Here is a 21,395-nt window from a genome sequence, read left to right as displayed (position 1 = left end):
TTCGACTTATATGCTCATTATATATTTGTTCAAAACTTGATTATTTATAGTTTATATTATTTAAAACATGATGCTATATTTTCAATACATATATATATCATAATTATAAAGAAAACATTTAAATACTATTTAAAAATTAAATATTTTTAATAGAATGAATATACTTTAATATTTAATAAATATTCATGAATATTTATGATTATTTATCAAATGCTGATTATTCCAGTTCAAATTTGGAAAACTCCAGATGATATTTGAATTCATGTTTAAATTTGATAATTTTTAACAACTACAAATATAAACAACTACAAATATTAGATTCGATTCAATCGTTTACCCCCTTATCTCGGAAATAAGGTTTCTAATAGTACTTTTAGAGATTGTAGGAGCCAATTTCGAAGTCTTAAGATGTAAGGGACTAATATAAAAAAGACCTATATAATTTTGGTCTGTCTTGTTTGTTCTTCTTCTTGTTAGGTCTTCCCACCAAAAATCGGGAAAAATCCCATTTTGTCAACAATTTCGGTATCTTTTTGGGAAACCCTAGCTCGCGACTGTAGATCTGTGAAAATAACCTTCTAGGTTCGAATCCATGGCTTCTCGGAGGAGAATGCTTCTCAAGGTCATAATCCTCGGCGACAGCGGGTACTTCTCTCGATCTGACTCAATTATGTAAAATTTAGGGTTTTTTGTTTGTTTAATTCGATTTTTTTGTTGTTCTTTGATTGATTAGGGTTGGGAAGACTTCGCTGATGAATCAGTATGCTCGAACCCTAAAAATTACATTTTTTTCTTCTTATTTGTATATAATTTATTCTTGTTATTTTTATTACTTTTAACCTGTGGACGATGAAATTTATTGGTTAGATACGTGAATCGTAAATTTAGCAATCAGTATAAAGCTACAATTGGAGCTGACTTCTTAACAAAAGAAGTCCAATTTGAAGATCGCCTCTTTACGTTGCAGGTGAAACTAAGTTTATTTTCTTCGTTCATTTTCTTCAAGAATTATATTAATGAAGCATGTAAATCTTGCGTTCTTTCATCATTGAAATCGAATTCCCCGAACAAGTTATGGTCTGTGTTTATGCCTGTCGTTTTAATTTGGTGTATAATTGCAGCATGATCTTTTTTCAACATTCATGTCACAGTTGAATTATGTAATGCTTGGACCTACATATGGTAGTTGTATGCTTGTATTCTTCTTCATGTTGTAGAATTTTTAGAGCTAAACCATTTTGAATACTAAGTTGTATTGCTATCAGTTTTTTATTTAAAGTATCATAGTTTGAATTATGGATATTATGGCGGTGATCTCTCTGTGAAGTCCAAGTGAAGGTTTAAGTTTTGCTAGATTCCAATCACAACAGCATCAGCATTTGTGAGTACTAAGTTGTACTGCTAGCTTTTTTTTTTCTTTGCAATAATTGATTGCCCAAAAGGACGTTTAGTTTGATTATATTCATTTTCTTTGTTAGACTGTAAGCTGGTAAAGTTGCTGGTGCTGATAGATATTAGAATACTAGACTGCAAGCTCGTAAATGTGTTGTTCATATGGACATTGGAGATTGCTAGGACATATAAATTTCATTCTTATTCCCTTAAAATGTTTGTGCCCTTAAGTATGTAAATGTTAACATCCTTATTCCTTCTAACTTCTATGTTCTTCTGAAAAGTGAAGGAAAGATTTGTTTGCATCCTCTGCCTTCTAGTTGGAATCTGATATATATCGCCTTGGGTGAGCATGATTCCTCTAAACAGATTAATCTTGTTCAGTTTGGGCTACCTGATCACTACCAGGTTAGGTTAGGGTAAGATTCTTTTAGCCAATTAATAATCAGGTAGGTTTTGGTCAATTGTATGCAGATCCAATCAAAATTGACCCAGGGATATTCGTTTGTACTCTTAGCAGAAGACCTTGAAGCTCTACTACCTCTAAAGTTTGAGAGTCTTGGTACTGCACGTCATGAAATTATGACATATTCCATGTTAAATTCTGTTATTAAACACGCATATAAACAAATGCTTTATGCTGTAAAATATGTCATGAAAGAAGAAAATTATATATGTTTGCTAAGAAACCTCTCTATGCTTATATCTCTGTTTTCTTGTCAGTAAGTTGTCTATGATGTTAAACGTAGAAAATAAGTGGAGTGCACATAGTTTGTGCAAGAATTACATGAAGTGTTCTAGACTACTATATATTCAGTTTAGAATTAGGGCGAGCTAAAAAGATTCTAGTCAGTAGCACAGGGACGGGGCCCCTATCTGGTTAATCATGATGGTGAACCAGATCTGATGTTCTAAAATGCATAATGAATTATCAGTTAGATACAAATTACTTTAGATAATTTGTCCATGCCCCGTGTCATGTAGTTGTTATAGTTTTAAAAAGTGCCATCCTGCAAAGAAATTCATTATGCTTTATATCCAAAATAAGCAGTGGGTTGGAAGATGTCATATGGGATGAATACGGTCCCTTCAGTGTCAAATAAGTGTGAATTTGTTGATCATTACTAAAGCTGCTGAGTTAATAATGTCATTTTTCTCTTTTGCCTTTGGTGTCTATGGGAGTCATGGTTTCTTTTTGCCTTGCAAGAATTGACGCTCTTTAGATATCATCATTAGAGTCCTTCCTTTTATGATTTTTGGTGAAGGATATTTTCAGTAGTAAAGCTTGTGTTTCTTGATTGACATATTTGCTGGGAATTGGTTCTTTTTGGTAAGTGCGCAAAAGTTATGGATATTGTTTTAAATGCTTAGAACCTCATGTTTGAGATAAATTGGTGAACATGATGCATTATTAACACTCATTTTTTGGCCCCAGTGTTACTGATTCTTGTTTCTATATTGCACCTTTTGACCTCTTCCTTTATTGAGGCATGAAATACGGTTTGTTTCTCATTGAAAGTTGGCATTAAAGACAGCTGACAGTTTTATTGACATTATTGTTATTATTAACTCTTTGTTTTTCTGGATTGTATTCTCTAGATATGGGATACAGCAGGGCAAGAAAGATTTCAGAGTCTTGGTGTAGCTTTTTACCGTGGTGCGGATTGTTGTGTCCTTGTGTATGATGTTAATGTCATGAAATCATTTGACAACCTTAACAATTGGCGTGAAGAATTTCTAATTCAGGTAAAACAAATCTCTCCAGCCTTTGAAGAAGTTCCTCAGAAGTTTTTTCCTGAGAGAAGTTTCCCAGATGTTATACAAATTATGCACTAAACGATAACTCCTTGGGGTCTAATTACAGGCTAGCCCATCCGACCCTGATAACTTTCCATTTGTAGTATTGGGAAACAAGATAGATGTCGATGGTGGGAATAGCCGTGTGGTAAGTGATATTTCTTCATTTTAAATCTATTTTTGATCTGAAAAACACGGTCTGGATTTTATGCTTTTTCTCCCTCTTTTTTCCCGCTAAATTGTGTTTTGATATGTTTATTTTCAGGTATCCGAGAAGAAGGCAAGAGCATGGTGCGCCTCAAAGGGGAACATTCCATACTTCGAGACGTCTGCTAAAGAGGGACTCAATGTTGAGGCTGCTTTCCAGTGCATAGCCAAGAATGCATTGAAGAATGAACCAGAGGAAGAAATGTGAGTACTACATTGTCTTCTCTTAGATGTAATTTAATCATGAAATTTCCATCACCACTAAGGCGGAAACTTTTAACATGTAGCAGGAGCTGAAAGTCATGTCAGCCCCAAACATTTACTTGAAATTTCTAAGAGGCCCTTATCCTATTATTTTAATTCATTTAGCCCTTATTATTTTCAGTTTATGGAGTTCCCATGGTGGTATTTCATCATAAATATTCACACTTCGTCCTCAAAATAGCAGTGTTTTTGGCTACCTTTAGGACGGAGAACCACCATGAGGACTCAATAGATGGAAAGTGATATCTGTAATGGCTTAATGAGTTAAAATATTAGACCAATGGTTTCTTAGAATTTTCTTGTAAACGTTAGGGGCTGACCTGACTTTGAGCTCCATGCACTTGCTGCTGTCAATAATACTCGTCAGACAATGGCCTACTTGAAGTATACATATAACCCTTGTAACTACATTTATTTATCTCTATACCTTGTGAGAATGTTTGTTTGAGAATGCCATTTGCTTTTGTGAAGATATCTTCCGGATACTGTGGATGTGGCTGGTGGTGGGAGGCAGCCAAGGTCATCAGGTTGCGAGTGCTAGACTATCGTAGACAAGCTGCTGGTTTCTGTCTCCTCTATTTTGTTCTGCAGTTGCAACGGATTGCAGCAAAGCTTGTTGCAACCTTCTGTATTCTAGGATCATGTCTGGCGAATTGCATTAGTTGCTTAAGGGATTCCTATCTTCATTGTTATTTAAGCTTGTTTTATTCGGCAGTGTATAATTTGGATTATGTCTTTCTGGATGATTACTTGGAAAACTTGGCGTGATTTTTTTAGTGAATTTGATATTGTTGACTACTCTGTTTTCTGTATCAGAATGTTTCGTGTTAAAAGAGTTCTTTAGCATTCATTGTGTTGTTTATCAATGTAGATGAGTTCTAGTCTTGAGTTGATTGATTATGATGGTAATACCTCTCAGAAAGAAACTATACAATAAATTTCACTGAGTTGCACGAAGGTGAGACGGCACATTTCTTTGTTCTAATTGTAGTTCGCCAAGCTTACAGTTATGTTTTCATGATCCTGTCAACATGATGAAAACAAATATTACGGTTCAAATACGTTGAAGCATTCCTTTCATTTCAACCATCAAATTACATCATGCAGTTATTCTATATTAATATCATGGTGAAAAATATTAGGGAAAAGAAGAAGAAGATTGTTCTTAGTTTTGTACACAAGCTCCGTACAAAATCACGCATAGTATCAGTAGTCATCCTCATCTTCATCCCCGCGCGCTGAGAATCTTCTGACGACGGTTGCAATGGCGCCAAACACCAAGATTGCTAAGAAGAAATCAAACCCACCTCCAACACCCACGGCGACGCTGGGTCCCGGTGCGAAGAATGAGAAGGGTGACCATCCCCATCCACCATAAACACCATAGCCATAGCCGCCAACAAGAGGGGGAGCCACTGGAGGATTGATGTAGATGTTGGTCCTGTTCCAAATTCAACTTATTAGCTTGCTCTCATTGACTAAGAAAATGTTGATAATCAGTGGGGATAACTGAGTTATGAAGCAAATGAACTAGTCATACAAATGATACAGTGAGACGTGTTAATTAGTAGAAAAATTACAATGGCAAAGTACCTAATTCCTTAGCATTGGATTTAGATCGCTCTTCACTAATAACAAAGTGAAGAGAGCATTAGTGTTATCACAGATATCGGTTATCTAGTGTCATTCATTATGAATCTAGAACTCACCATAGTCTCATGAAAAGCGTATTTATTCCTAAATTTGTACTCAAAGACAAATCATAAAACTAGTAGAGAATCAACAACTTGATTAAACTAGTGGTCTCTCATGTAGAAGATCGTACCTGAAGGACGACGACGGCGATCTCGTAGGAGACGGAGATGAACAGTGAACGGCGGCTTCGCGGGCGTGGAGAGGCGAGCGGATCTCGCCTGCTGCGTGGAGTCGAAGCTCACCTGCGGAGCTTGCAGGCGAGGGCGTTTAGCGGGGAGACTCACCTGCGGGTGTTCGCCTATCGAGTGGGAGCTTGCCTGTGTGAAGAGCATAGTTCGCATGTTGGGAATTCGCCTGTTGCGTGGTTGGATCCAGCTAGACCCAACTGGAGATGAACTCGCATGTTCGAAGTTCGCTTGAGGAGCTGTGGTGGGATACAGCTGGATCCCATCCGATTGAAGAGAGCTCGCCCTAGGGTTTCCCTATAAAAGGGAAACCCTGTTCATAGAGGAGAGAGAGAGAGAGAGCGTGATTTGGAGCAGAGAATGAATCTCTGGCGACGGCCCTCTTTGTGCTTCCGTTCTCTCTGCATTTGATCCCCTTTCTTTGTCCCGTTCTCATAAATTTGAGAAGAGGGTTGGTGAATATTAATTGGGGTGTTGTGTATTTAAGAAATCCAAGATGAGTTTTCAAAGGGAAATTAACAATGAACAAAAGCACTAAATATATACTTCCCTCGCAAAAGAAAGAAACACTTTTAGGGTCTTGTTTTTCTCACCTAGAGTTGTTGATCCTCGGACCCGAACTCCTTGGGGCTGACGACCGGAAGGCCTGGCCACCAACCCGGCCACCGCTCTTGGCTGATAAATCTATTTGTGGGCACATATGATTAATCAATGTGTATTGCTATCTTTCAGGATAACCCACTAAAGTGATCAATTAAGTTGGGTTAATTTGGTATTTAAATAAGTCATGGGGTTATATGTGCAGATACCAGGTTGTAATTGTAATTTATTGAGGGGCTAAATTACAAAAGTACAACATCTATAAATAAGGGGTTATGGTCCCTAACCTAGGGTTACATTCTCTAATTCTCTTCACCCCCATCTAAGAGAGAAATTCGGATTTAGAGGAACCCTAAGGTTAGAAGATCCAAAACCCATCTCAAGGTTCATCCATGGATTCAGGTATAAGCTTCCGCTCTTTTGATTATTGTTAATCTCTTTGAATTAATCATGGCTATATGGTTTTAGATCTCAAGTTTTATGATGTAGATCTAACAAGTGGTATCAGAGCCACCTTGATTAATTCTTAGGGATTTAAGTTTTATTGGGTTTTTGATCTTAAATCTCTGGTTAAAGTTCAATTTTTGGGTTCGGATGAACAGTAATGTTCTCGGATGAACAGTAATGTTCGGTGAACAGTAACGAAAATTCCAATGCCTCCTTAGCCATACTAAGCCCAACAACAAAAGCCAACGGCGCAATCATACTAACGGGAGAGAAGGGGGAAACGGGAGTAAGGGAGAGGATTGAAGCCAAAAGGAAGTAGATATTGGCTACTCTTCTGAATTGTTCAAAAATGGCTTTGGGGAGGAACGTGATGATATTATACTTTGTAGTGGAGATATAATTTGTTGGGTATTTGAGAGGTTTTATTCGGTGAATGCGGGGTTGGTTACAGTAGACTGTACGTGAAAAGCCGGGTCCTTGGAGGGATTGAGGGGGTTCTAAGTCAGAGAGAACCGAAGGACGAACACAAGAGAAAGAATAGAGCTTGCTCCATCGGAGCCGCTCCCTTCTCCTCCCCTCTCTAGCCATTACTCACTTCTTTGTTTTCTTTTCCTTCTGATTCTACTTCTGTTGTTAGGGTTTCTTTCAGCTCAATTTAACAGAACAAATCATGCTGATGCCTAATGTTTGTGGGTTTCAATTCTGACAAATTAATGCATGGACTACTTTCGTTTAGGGTTTGGTTTTTAGCCTGTAGGGCTACTGCCAGATGGCTGAATGGAGAATTAACTCCAGAATATCTGAAATTTAAAGGAAAAACAGTAATTAAAGTACCTATATAATCTAAAATCAATTTAAATTACTCATCAGGAAGTGTAATTCAAAATTTTACAGAAAATCTTCAAGAAAAGGGGGAAAATAAGGTAGGCAAATTTCAAATCAAGAAACAGTGTAAATATGCATTAATCACACATCAGGATTATGTACATAGAAATAACAAAGTTTACATCAGGAAGAAATCAAATTAATCCTGTAGAAAATACAAGCTAATTCCGCAAACAAAATTGAAAATTTTTAGTCAACGCGTGAAGGATTAGGGCTAAAAAATATGAATTTATAACAGCTGCAATTTACAAATCTCAACTGAAAAAGAAACAATAAACAAATGAGAAACCGCATTCGGATCTGAAGACTAGGTTAATTTTTTTTTTAATTAAAAAAACAGAAATCAGATGTCAATGCACAAATTGAAGATCAAAGCTTAATAAAATAAAAAACTTACAAAAATACATCAAAAAAACTGGGGGAAAAATCAAAAGCTTCGAGAAGCAAGAAACCTAAGATCCAGAGCAAAGTCGAAGGAAAAAAGAAAAACGCACCTCGATCACGAGGATGAGCACCGTCCAATCGACCCCAAGATTCGTGCTCTCTCTCTCTCCGTCTCTTCCGCGTTCTCTTTTAAAGAAAACTCCGGCCGGCGTCGGTTAACCTTTTGCGTCTTAAACCCTGGGCCAACTAATATTTATTATCTCGCCCCTCACGAAGAGAGGCCTCGCTTTCCTTTCAATTGCAAAAAATTCTATTTTTACATACATCAGTTACTCGTATTTTAATCAAGGTCGGTGAGCTGGATCCCTGGGTCTTTGCCTTCCATAGTCTTTACGGGACCCACGTCCAGCGGTCCAAACCGAGTAACTTGATTGAACCGATCGAGGTTTGGTTCATTTTTACAATAACAGACTGGTTTGCTTTGAAAAAAGAATTTTAATCTTACCTTGTTGGATTTAATCTAATAAATCTATTTGTGGGCACATATGATTAATCAATGTGTATTGCTATCTTTCAGGATAACCCACTAAAGTGATCAATTAAGTTGGGTTAATTTGGTATTTAAATAAGTCATGGGGTTATATGTGCAGATACCAGGTTGTAATTGTAATTTATTGAGGGGCTAAATTACAAAAGTACAACATCTATAAATAAGGGGTTATGGTCCCTAACCTAGGGTTACATTCTCTAATTCTCTTCACCCCCATCTAAGAGAGAAATTCGGCTAAAGAGAAAACCCTAAGGTTAGAAGATCCAAAACCCAAAATCAAGATCAATCTATGGATTCAGGTATAAGCTTCCGCTCTCTTTTGATTTTGTTAATCTCTTTGAATTAATCATGGCTATATGGTTTTAGATCTCAAGTTTTATGATGTAGATCTAACAAGTGGTATCATAGCCACCTTGATTAATTCTTAGGGATTTAAGTTTTATTGGGTTTTTGATCTTAAATCTCTGGTTAAAGTTCAATTTTTGGGTTCGGATGAACAGTAATGTTCTCGGATGAACAGTAATGTTCGGTGAACAGTAACGAAAATTTTTTCGGATGAACAGTAAAGTATTTTTCCGGATGAACAGTAACTGAAAAAATCGCCGGTGAACAGTAACTTTTGGGAATTTTTTGGATTTTTCTTTGATTTTTCCTTCAATTTTTTCCAATTCTGGATCTGTTTTGAAAATAAAAATCAAAGGTTTTTGGGTTTTCTTTGATTTTTCCTTCAATTTTTTCCAATTCTGGATCTGTTTTGAAAATAAAAATCAAAGGTTTTTTGGGTTTGTCGGCGGCGGTTTCAGTTTGAAACCCTAAGGGTTCATGGCGAAAATTAAGGAGGTGGTTACCTCAAACGAACCTCGCGTTCGTTCAATTTTAACCGAGCTTCGCGCTCAACGAACCTCGCGTTCGTTCTAAGGTGAACCTCGCGTTCAACTCAGGTGAGCGTCAAGCTCAATTTTAACGAACCTCGCGTTCGTTCTAAGGTGAACCTCGCGTTCAACTCAGGTGAGCGTCAAGCTCAATTTTAACGAACCTCGCGTTCGTTCTAAGGTGAACCTCGCGTTCAACTCAGGTGAGCGTCAAGCTCAATTTTAACGAACCTCGCGTTCGTTCTAAGGTGAACCTCGCGTTCAACTCAGGTGAGCGTCAAGCTCAATTTTAACGAACCTCGCGTTCGTTCTCGTTCATTTTTTTTTAACGAACCTCACGTTCGTTCCCAAGTTGAACCTCGCGTTCTTTTATCAAACGAACCTCGCGTTCGTTCATTTTCAGACGAACCTCGCGTTCGTGCTTAAGTGAGTCTCGTACTCAATACAGTCAGCTGAAGTTGAGAATCAACTCAACAGAAGAATTAAAACCGTCAGATCTGATCGTGGTGGTGAGTACTACGGTAGATATGATGGTTCAGGTGAACAACGTCCAGGACCATTTGCTAGATACCTAGAGGAATGCGGTATCGTCCCACAGTACACTATGCCGGGTTCACCTAGCATGAATGGTGTAGCTGAAAGACGAAACAGGACTCTTAAGGATATGGTAAGAAGTATGATTGCTCATTCTTCTTTACCAGAGTCACTCTGGGGAGAAGCACTTAAGACAGCAGCTTACATTCTGAATAGAGTACCAAGTAAAGCAGTTGCTAAAACACCTTATGAGCTTTGGACTGGTCGAAAGCCCAGTTTAAAGCATTTACATATTTGGGGATGTCCAGCTGAGGCAAGGCCTTATAGGCCAAATGAAAAGAAATTGGACTCCAAAACAGTTAGCAGCTACTTTATTGGGTACCCTGATCGCTCTAGGGGCTATAAGTTTTATGATCCCACTATAAGGAATATTTTTGAGACGGGAACAGCAACATTCTTTGAGGATGTTGAGTTTGGGGGGAGAAATAAGGTTAGAGACATTAGTTTTGAGGAGGAATTGGCTTCAGATCCAATCCATACAGTTACTTTTGACAATATTCAGGTTCCTATACCTGTTGTTGCTCAAGAAGTAAATCCGGAACCTCAAGATGATAATGTTGAACAACTCCCTGTTCCAGAAGAACAAACTCAACAACCTCAAGAACCAGTGCCATTAAGGAGATCCACGAGAGAAAGGAGAAATGCTATTCCGGATGATTATATTGTATTTCTCCAAGAACATGAGGAAAGTAGTGGAATGTTAGAAGATGATCCAATCAACTTCTCTCAGGCCATGAAAAGTTCTAACTCTCAACAGTGGATTGATGCCATGAATGAAGAGTATAAGTCTATGCAAGACAATAAGGTTTGGGAACTTGTCCCATTGCCAGAAGGTGCAAAACCAATTGGTTGTAAATGGATTTTTAAAACCAAGCGGGATGCAAACGGTAATGTGGAGAGGTATAAGGCGCGTCTTGTGGCTAAAGGCTATACTCAAAAGGAAGGCATTGATTATACAGAGACTTTCTCTCCGGTTTCATCGAAAGACTCTTTCAGAATAATCATGGCACTTGTTGCTCATTATGATCTTGAGTTACATCAGATGGATGTTAAGACTGCATTTCTCAATGGAGACATTGATGAGATGATTTATATGGTGCAACCAGAAAACTTTGTGTCAGGAGACCCAAAGAATATGGTTTGCAAATTAAGGAAATCCATCTATGGACTCAAGCAAGCTCCTCGTCAATGGTATCATAAGTTTCAACAAATAGTTATCTCGTTCGGTTTTGAGATGAACATTGTTGATGACTGTGTATATCACAAGTTCAGTGGGAGTAAGTATATTTTTCTGGTTCTGTATGTGGATGACATCTTGCTTGCCACTAATGATATAGGCATGTTGCACGAAACCAAGAGATTTCTATCAAAGAATTTTGAGATGAAAGATCTTGGGGACGCCTCTTTTATATTAGGGATCCAGATACATCGAGATCGCTCTCGGGGTATTCTTGGATTATCACAAAAGAGCTATATCGATAAGGTACTTAAAAGGTTTGGCATGCAAGATTGCAGACCAGGTGACACCCCTGTTGCTAAAGGAGACAAGTTTAGTCTCAATCAGTGCCCTAAAGGTAACCTTGAAATTCAGGAAATGCAGAAGATTCCTTATGCTTCGGCTGTAGGAAGTCTAATGTATGCTCAGGTATGTACGCGTCCGGATATTGCGTACATTGTTGGGATGTTAGGCAGATACTTAAGCAACCCTGGTATGGATCATTGGATAGCAGTCAAAAGGGTTATGAGGTATCTTCAGAAAACAAAAGATTACATGCTCACATACAGAAAATCAGAGAAATTAGAGGTCATTGGGTATTCGGACTCTGATTTTGCTGGATGCCAAGATAGCAGGAAGTCTACATCAGGCTACATTTATATGTTAGCAGGAGGAGCTATATCATGGAAAAGTGTCAAACAAACACTAGTAGCTTCCTCCACTATGGCAGCAGAATTTGTAGCTTGCTATGAGGCATCCAATCAGGGAATATGGCTGCGAAATTTTGTCACGGGACTGCGCATTTTGGAAAATGTTGAAAGACCACTAAGGTTATATTGTGACAATAAATCTGCAGTAATGTATTCCAATAACAACAGGAGCTCAACTAAGTCAAAACATATTGACATTAAGTTCCTGGTTGTGAAAGAAAGGGTACAGAGTGGACAGATATCCATAGAGCACATTGGGACAAACTCCATGATAGCTGATCCTCTTACTAAGGGATTACCACCTAAGGTCTTTCATGAGCATACTGCTCATATGGGTGTGGTATTATTTGAGGATATTATGTTTTAGTGGGAGTTTGTATTTGTGGTGCTTTATGTTTGTTTGTATTGTCTGATCAGAATAAAGTTTTCAGTTAAGACACTCTGTTACATTATGTTTGGTTTTGACCTCACTAAGGAGGACCAGTTGAAAATAGACATGTACTGATCACATTGCATGTAATTTTCATGCTGCACATCCATGATTGATCTATGTCGTTTGATTGTATTGGTATATGTGACCATTGATGGGTCGAGTCACGATAAATGTGACGAAGGCCGCTTTGATCCTATATTGATATAGTCAATGGACGAGATTGTTCGGAAATACCAATTCAGTGATAGCATTTTTGAGCTCATAAGGTTATACACAGTTTAAGGAATCATATGGTGCCCAAGTGGGAGATTGTTGGATTTAATCTAATAAATCTATTTGTGGGCACATATGATTAATCAATGTGTATTGCTATCTTTCAGGATAACCCACTAAAGTGATCAATTAAGTTGGGTTAATTTGGTATTTAAATAAGTCATGGGGTTATATGTGCAGATACCAGGTTGTAATTGTAATTTATTGAGGGGCTAAATTACAAAAGTACAACATCTATAAATAAGGGGTTATGGTCCCTAACCTAGGGTTACATTCTCTAATTCTCTTCACCCCCATCTAAGAGAGAAATTCGGATTTAGAGGAACCCTAAGGTTAGAAGATCCAAAACCCATCTCAAGGTTCATCCATGGATTCAGGTATAAGCTTCCGCTCTTTTGATTATTGTTAATCTCTTTGAATTAATCATGGCTATATGGTTTTAGATCTCAAGTTTTATGATGTAGATCTAACAATATATACCAATAAAAGGAAAAAAAACATAGAAAATTAAGAAAATAATCGTAGGAATACAGAAATCTAACGAGGTTCAAAAGTCAGACCACTTGTATTCTCAGAGTATAATAACCAGTTCATAATTCCACTAATAAATCAATGAAGATTACAAACAGCTGAGATGGATATATATTATAACATCGGGTTTCTTTCTTTCTACAAGGCCAAAATTTAATTAAATAGTTCAAAACGGTACACTAATTAAGCTGACCATTAGAAAATACGTTAACAATAAATCATGTGGCGCGCATGAAGTCTTTTCAACAGTTTTGCTCCCCCTTCAAATTACCTGCAGGCTGATATAAACCATAGTCATCACTGGTCGGGCTCACATTGACGGATCATCAACGAGTTGGGATCCCAAAATATTCTATTAATCGACGTGAAACTCTTATGTCAGATGGTTCATAAGATCGTTCCGACAAATTTGTACTGTAGAGTATATTTATGTGAAAAAGAGAATGAGAATACAGCGTACGTATCTTAGATATCAAGTAGTCCAAGTATAACAGTCAACAACGAAAGAACAAGGTCACGTACTTGTTTGGCTCTGGTTCTTTTTTATCCATGGATGAACGGCAGTAAGGAACTGTAAAACCTCGGTGAGGCTTCGACGTCGATTGATTCTTGTTAATAAGAGGGAAGAGAGGACTGCTTCCGGTGAGAAAGCCGTGATGAGGGGAGGAAGACGATGCCATGGCCATGGCCATGAATGATTCTAGCTGAATTGTTTTGTAGCTGGGGAGAGAGTGCTAGCTGCTTCTTGTTGATTTTATTGGGGTTTTTTTTTTCTCTCAAAGTTTTGGGCTTACGTCTCTGTTAATTTTATTGACTGTTGGTTCTTCTTCGGTTTCGTGGGGGTGCGTCGATGCGAGGACGAGGCCGAGTGATTGGTAGTCTTATCTTTTATGAGATGGGAAGGTTGCCACGTGGCTGAAGGGCACTGGAATGGTGGAAGTTTCAGGAGGTGGAGGAAGATTTTTGGTTAACTTTTCACAAAACCCACCTTGAACTTGGAGAGGTTTCGCACATAACTCCCCTTGTTTATTTTATCTCACAAAATCATCCTGAAATTTGGAGTGTCTCACAAATCCCCTTACAATTTTAACTTTTTCACCGGACCCCCTACATCGAATTGGCAAATAACTTAAAAATTACCTGAGAGATAAAAACCCTCAATTAGGGGATTGGGGTGTGTGTTTCCTGTAAATCGAAATGACTACATTGGGAGCTTTTTATCCTCTTAAAGACATTTTATTTATTTATCAATTACGAATAGGTGAAAGTCAAGGGAGTATTGTCAAACAGAAAAGTTCAGGGGTGTTGTTGGCAAAAGTTCCCTAAAGCTTTTGGGGGCTTCTGCAAAATTAACCCATGAATTTAATGGCTTCTCTTGGTCATTTGGCCCATAAAGTAAGGAGATACAACTAATTTAATTACATTTATGGTGACCCAGTGCACGAGGTTCCACTATATGCACACACGGTGGCATCCTTGTGGATAAGCTGTTTCCGAGACTCGAACCCGTAACATCCAATTCATAAGGCAAAAACCTCATCATTACATCCATCTATGCATTTGTGCATGGTTATAATTCTTCTTAAGTTTAAGTTATGAATAAATGTAATATAGGAGGGCATAGTAAACGGTCGGTTTGGATACAAAGGAGGTGAGGTGAGGGGAGCGATTGACTTATTAAACCCAAGGGTAGGGAATAGAAAGGAAAAGGGTGGAATTTATTTGTGTTTGGACAGACAACGAGGGAACGAGAGAGTACACTATAATATATGTTTGTTTACGGTAGTGGATGGGAAGGGAAGATGAGCTATTGACCAGTTTGCCTTTCTAATAAAATACAAAAGAAACGTTTTTTGGTTTTCTCATGCATGACAATACTAAAATTTTAAGAAAATTCTACTTGAAACTCCTCCCTACCTCTCCTAATCCATCCACTTTTAGAGGGTTAAGAAAGTGACTAAATTTTCTAATTTTTTTCATTCCCCTTCCCTCACCCGGCTAACTAAAAAGTGTAAATAAACACAATGTTTGGGGAGGTTAGCATTGTAAACATGCCCCTCCCTCCCCCTCCTCCCCTGAAAAACTCTATCCGAACCTAGTGTAAATGGTGTCATTTGGAATTAGTCTTAACCTCCAGTAAATTAAGGAGCAACCATTTCATCTTAACTATACTTACAATTTGTCTTGAAGGTGCAACAAATAGACACACGGGGGATAAAATGCTACGCTTTTTGAAAACTTAGGAGGGGACAAATACATTTATCTAATTCCTCCTACTTATTGTACTTAATCAAAGAAACATGAAAAATAAAATAAAAGGACACATTAAAATCAAAACAAATCCTTTAAACATATAGAATTAAAAAAAAATGAATCTTCTTGGTTCCGTCTCCACAGATAATGGCAGTTCCCAAGCCTTTGGTGACAGTCCTTTGAGTTTGTGCACACAAACTACAAGTATAGAAGTCGAAAAAGACCCGCCGTTGACTTTTCACTCCAAAATCATCCAATCAATTTCATCCCAAAAATAGAAAAGAGAACAAAAAAGCAAGGGGCGAGAGTACACTCGCTCCACGCTCACTTCACTCTAATCTCTTTATAATTAGAGCTCGTAAGTTATTAGTGAACTCCCTTTTCTCAAATATTTAAAAGGAGAAAAATGGTGAAATTTGGAAAATAAAAAGCGAATGGAATTAGAAATCGAGAGGAAGTTTGAAGAGAGAGAAGGAGTGCTGCTGTGATCGACCCGTCGACTTCATTCTCTTCAACGCGAATACGAAATCGAGCAGAAATAACAGCAAAGTAAGCAGAGGGCACAGTAGAAAGTTTGGAGCGTTTCGAATTTTGAATGGGGGCAATTTCGAACAATGCTACTCTGAACTTCGAAAGGTCAGCTCGAAACCCTAGCTTTTGTTTCTCGTTCCTTGATCTCTAGTTCAATTGGCGTGGAATTGCGCGCTCTCGAGATCCACCTCGTGCTGACTGAATTCTCCGATCATAGATCGCCGGACTCAGTTCTGGATCTGGGCGAGGGTTTCCTCAAGTTCGGGATTCGATTCTAGGGTTTTGACCGCTGCCCTTTCAAATTCTCGAGGTTGGAGCTCGAGATTTTCTCTCTAGGGTTTTTAAGTTCAAAAACATGTGTTTTCCCTCTGTGTTGTTCAAGTCAGCTTCTACTGTTCAATTCAGGAGTTCATTCTTGTTAGTTTTCAGAAAAAGGCAAAAGCCCTAAAGTTTTGGCAAAGCCCAGAAACCAAGTTGCGTCAAATTGCTTGATCTTACAGAAAAGATCAAATATTTATATGGCGACTGTTTAATGAGAGATGAACACTCGGATCAATCTCGGGGACTTAAAGTCCCAGATAATCAAGCGGGTGGGTCCGGATCGAGCTCAGCGCTACTTCAGCTATTTGAGTAGATTGCTCTCTCAAAAGCTGAGTAAAGTTGAGTTTAACAAGCTCTGCCTTTTGACCCTTGGGCAAGACAACATCCCCTTACACAACCAACTCATCTTCTCCATCTTTAAGAACGCTTGTCAAGCTAAAGCACCCCCAATGTCAGCATCAGTTGTTGTTGATAATAATGCATTGAAGTTGTCCAATGGGGAGATTTCAAAGAGAAACAGAACAGGCGGTCAGAGGATTAAGGATCGACCGAGCCCTCTAGGTCCTAATGGGCGAATAGAGTTTGTGTTGGCAGGTCATAGTGAGGCTGTTGTTAAGGAGAATGGTGACTTAGTGGGCATATGTGGTCCTAGGAGATCAGTTCAGAATATAGAAGAAGTTTCAGCGGAGCAACCAGCGAAGAGGTCAAGAATAGCAGAGGACTCATCACTGAGATCAGTTACAGTGGATGATATAAGGGAGGAGTTTGAACAGAGGAATGATTTGAAGTCAGCAGCAAAAGTTCCACTTCAGGCTCCTCTTGGTATCCCTTTTTGCCCTCCAAGTGTTGGCGGAGCTCAAAGGCCTTTGACCTTAGACTCTACCAGTAGTAGCTTTGATAATGGTGAATTGTGCGATTCTGAGGATTTGAGAATGCATATGGAGAGAATAGCAGATTCTCAAAGCCTATCCAGCGTGACCGTGGACTGTGCTAATTTGTTGAATAATGGGTTAGATGTGTATTTGAAAAGACTGATTAAGTCATGTGTTGACTTAGTCGGAGCAAGATCAGGGCATGTTCAAATGAATACGCAAGTCTACAAGCAACAAGTTCAAAGTAAGCCTATAAACGGTATCTGGCAAGGAAACCACATGCATGTACAAAGTGACGGTCTGCATCGCTCTATATCTTTACAGGAATTTAGGGTAGCCATGGAGCTAAATCCACAGCAACTAGGAGAAGATTGGCCATTGCTACTTGAGAAGATTTGCATCCACTCATTTGGAGAATAAGATAGATCAAGATCAAATAGTTGGTCTACTTCAGCCAAAGAGCTATTCAATGCGACTCAATAAAGGCAGAAATGCTCTGATTGAAAGATTTCCCTGTAATGTCCACTGGGGATTCGACGAGCAGAAAACTTCTGGAGATTCATGCCTGTCTGTTCAAAGTAAAGCAGAAACTTCGGACCAAACTGCTTGGTCCTCTACAATCAGATGCCTGCAGTTTCTTGTAATTTGTAGCTAATCCAGGGTGACTCCAAGAATGACAGTTTTGCAGGAATACTATTATGTAACTTATACGGTTATAGTCTGTAAGTTTCGCAGGTAGCGGTGTATGTAGTATCAACTGCGGAATTGCTTAGATGGTTTTAATACCGTCTTCACTGAATGTTTCAGATTATTTTAATTTGAATTTTACAATTATTTGATTCCTTTTAGTTGTTTGTCCTTGATTGCTTGCTTATTTCCTTGCATCTTTTCTTTTCTGGTGCTCTTCACAGAGCTTGTAGGTTCTTCCTTTTGTTAGAAACATTACGAGGAGTTACAAGGAGTTCTGTGCGAGCATTAATTTTCATATGAATGCAATGCAAAATCTCAATTCTTCCTCTCTTAATTGTTATCATTTTAGCTATTATTTGTTAAACCTTTATTAACTTTGTTCTGTACTTTGAGAACATGTTTTTGTTTGTCTATACCGTGGGTGCCATGAGAAGATTCTCCCATTTACTGCTGAAATTGCAATATTCAATGAATGGTCTACAGAATTAACCTGAAGATACCTAAAATATTCAGCTGTAACTTAAATTCAAACTTGTCTACTTGAGAAAGGTCTTTGCAGTTTCTTTGCTTACTGTTTATGTTGCAATAGTCAATGAATCATCTACTAAGTTAACCTAAACAGACTTTCATTTTTTTAATAATTTTTTTGAGTAACCCACCCCGGAATTGAACCCAAGACCGTGGGAGCCATCTTTGGACCTGTTCGGATCACCCGCAGTGGGTACCGACATTCATATTAATAACTGGCATTTTCTGTTCGAACTTTTGCATCTCCCAAACAGGAGTACATTCTGAATCACAACTTGACTGTAACATCCTACTGGAGCACTGATTGAGTTTCCTTCCCATGTCATTGGAAACACATTTCTTGCTGAAGCTTGTTATACTGAATAATGACATGCTGTTGACAGCTTTGGAAGTGGGTATGGTCGTACGTTGATCTTTCATCTAGTGCTATGCCGTTAATGACCTTCATGCTTGATCTGGACGTAAATTGATATAAGATCAAGATGCTACCAGTTTCCAGGTCACTCATTTTCTCATTGACTTGTTGACGCCAGTTGCTAATTGAATAAGATCTACAGATCAATAGTCACCTGATCACAACTAACGTACTATTAACATTTATATATTCACATGTATGAGTTTACATATTTTCATTTCTGAGTGCATATCTGTCTTGTCATATAGCTTTTGCATATATATTCTTGACCTTGTCATATATTTGTGTTTATACTCGTGTGTGTAGAATCTTGTGTGTTTTTGAGTTCAATCGTACAAGTATTTGGAAGGCCTTGCTTAGTCTTGGATTTATTTTCTCTCGTATCTATCCTCTAATGTAGCAACATCAGTTTCTCTATTATATTCTTGTATTTATTCTCTAAATGGAATCCTAAAGTTTCTGTCTGGATGTAGTCTTGATAGACAGGAAACACCAAGGGGAAGAGTAACATTCTCTGCTGGTTTTATCTGTTATTGTCATCTTCAGTGCATGCTCATCTTTGACAAAGGTATGCTGCAAAAAAAATTTATTTCATTTTCCGGGTTCTTTGTAAGTATCGCTGTATTAATTAGTAGCCGTCTCTAGAATAAATTTTCTTTATCTGCTCAGGCCGCAAATTCATTCAGCAAGGTGGTTCATCTCTCGAACTATTGTACCCAAGTAGATGTTTAGACTCAGATTTGAATGTTCTGCAGAATTAGTTGTATCTGCGCCTGTTTGATTTTTTCATAGTACTGGAAAATAGCCACTTTGCATTGGGCTCCTAATTTCTTCTTCATTCACTACAACAAAAGTCACATGTGTCCCCATTTACTTTATGATATTATAAATGTGTCATTTTATTTGTAAAGAATTAAATAATAGTGACCTAATTAAATGTGTGACAAATCTTGACACATATTTGTGTCATTAGATATAAAATTAAATAAAATAAATTTGAAAAAGGCTAATAGTCACACATCGGTTAAGTGAGGATCTATTAATGGACTTAAATAATAAGTCTTAGATTTTAAGTATATTGACGATTAAACATATATGATAGATTATAAGCCAAATAACTTTATGGTTAAGTGTGCTATGATGAGAGTAATCCTAGGATAAGTAATTTTATTAGAAGTTATAGTGTTGAATGGTAATGCTCTTTATATTTTTATTGTCAAAACACAACTATGTGACACCACTTTTAGCATATGTATGTGTCATGAGTTTTGTGGCACATTTATGTGTCACCACTCTTGACACATATATGTGTCATGAGTTTTGTGACACATACATGTGTCGTGAGTTTTATGATACATGTATAAGTCACAAGATTTGCGGCACATTCTCACATGTATAGAAAGACGCTCTCTACACATGCTCTACCCACACTTTTGATATGTTTCACGCTCCATTTGTGGGATATAAAAAATGTGTCATGTAGAGACAAAAAATATATCATAATTTACAACTTTTGTTATAGTAATTGAGAGGTTAAACAACTTATAAAACTGAGAGACCTAGCAATTAATTTTAATGATTTAAGGATTGAGTTTGATTTTATTTTTTTGGGCACCAGTACTGTTAACATCTATGTTCATAAAATTTCATTTACTTTAGGTATGTACCATATTAATAAAATCGTCAGTAAATTCAAGTATCAACGTATACATGCACCTGGTAGGTGTATGATCTACTTCTATCAATGTATAACACCTTCTAGTTTCGTGAATTATGTATATACCTTTTCCTTGAGGTAATTATATACATAGTAACAGTTATTGTTTTGATTTGGTGCAGCTCATGTGCATTCGATAATCTCTAGATACATACCCCACGTGAAGAGGATACATGGATTCATTAATTAATACATCCTACCAGATATTATTTTGATTTTAGTACACTGCAGTTGCCGCTATTTCTACATTTGAATCATTGTATTTAGATGTACACTCTTGGCCTATAAAAGGTGTGGTAGTGTATGATTGTGAATATGAGAGATGAGGCTTTCTGATCACAATGCAGAATGCCTGCTCGCCAGAAATGAAGTTTCTCACATTAACAGAGAATGCTGGTCCATCAAATATTCTAAGGCTCAGAATCCAATCCCAAATGAATATTCGATCCTTGATGATCCAGGTACCATTTCATATACTTCTTTCTTTTTGCTAATAGACTTCCATTCTTCTCACTTTATATGCTTTTGTTAAGCTTTTAAATTTTTTTGATGGCAATAAATTCAACTAATGTGGGTTGACCTCACTGCTAATACTCTAACCTTTTGTTTCTACTGCTTTTGTTTCAGTCCTAAAGAAATATAACTAAATTGAAGCACCAGCTGAGTTTCCAGACCGATAGAAGGAACACTAGCGCTCAATTTTGGTTGGATGTACTGAATCTTCTCCATTGCTTGTGGCACGCAAGTTCAATGGTTAACAGATACAGAAGATCATTAAGGAAAATAGTCCGCAGAGGATTGCTCCATTTTTATTCATATCACCATCAGATATCAAGCTAAATTAAGCTAGATGTTGCTATTCTAGGAGGAATGTTGTATGTTAGGGTGTTTGAGACAAGTATTGTATAGAGCTTAGGAATTACTTCCCATATAATCCCTACTTGTAATTATGGTTTCTTAATCGTGTACACAGTGGATATCTTTCGGTTATTATTAGCATTTTAAACTACTTATTTCCCCATTTTTAAAAGAA

The 21,395-nt window shown here is 37.6% G+C and overlaps 2 protein-coding genes and 1 long non-coding RNA gene across 4 annotated transcripts; 2 read left to right on the top strand and 1 right to left on the bottom strand.

Annotated features, from left to right (window-relative positions):
- Positions 451-4,472, top strand: LOC109850158 (ras-related protein Rab7). The gene is made up of 7 exons (XM_020420105.1): positions 451-645; positions 734-760; positions 868-967; positions 2,992-3,138; positions 3,257-3,337; positions 3,455-3,600; positions 4,132-4,472. Exons 1-7 carry the CDS (start codon positions 593-595, stop codon positions 4,199-4,201), a joined length of 624 nt encoding a protein of 207 aa, XP_020275694.1. The 5' UTR covers positions 451-592; the 3' UTR covers positions 4,202-4,472.
- On the bottom strand, positions 13,079-13,886 carry LOC109834914. The gene is made up of 2 exons (XR_002245606.1): positions 13,558-13,886; positions 13,079-13,449 (listed from the first exon to the last, which is right to left on the bottom strand). It is a non-coding gene; the product is annotated as an uncharacterized LOC109834914 (long non-coding RNA).
- Positions 15,618-21,395, top strand: LOC109850151. Of its 2 annotated transcripts, XR_002249365.1 has the most exons (4): positions 15,618-15,924; positions 19,119-19,213; positions 20,485-20,823; positions 20,990-21,395. XR_002249365.1 is itself a non-coding variant. In XM_020420087.1 (2 exons), exon 2 carries the CDS (start codon positions 16,359-16,361, stop codon positions 17,430-17,432), a length of 1,074 nt encoding a protein of 357 aa, XP_020275676.1. In that variant the 5' UTR covers positions 15,629-15,924; positions 16,037-16,358; the 3' UTR covers positions 17,433-17,860. The 2 variants fall into 2 exon arrangements, 1 of the variants encoding a protein (XP_020275676.1); XM_020420087.1 differs by lacking the exons at positions 19,119-19,213; positions 20,485-20,823; positions 20,990-21,395 and adding an exon at positions 16,037-17,860 and having other exon boundaries at positions 15,629-15,924.

This window comes from Asparagus officinalis, chromosome 1, assembly GCF_001876935.1.
Source record: "Asparagus officinalis chromosome 1, Aspof.V1, whole genome shotgun sequence".
NCBI lineage: Eukaryota > Viridiplantae > Streptophyta > Magnoliopsida > Asparagales > Asparagaceae > Asparagus > Asparagus officinalis.
This window is presented reverse-complemented; position numbering and strand designations above follow the sequence as displayed.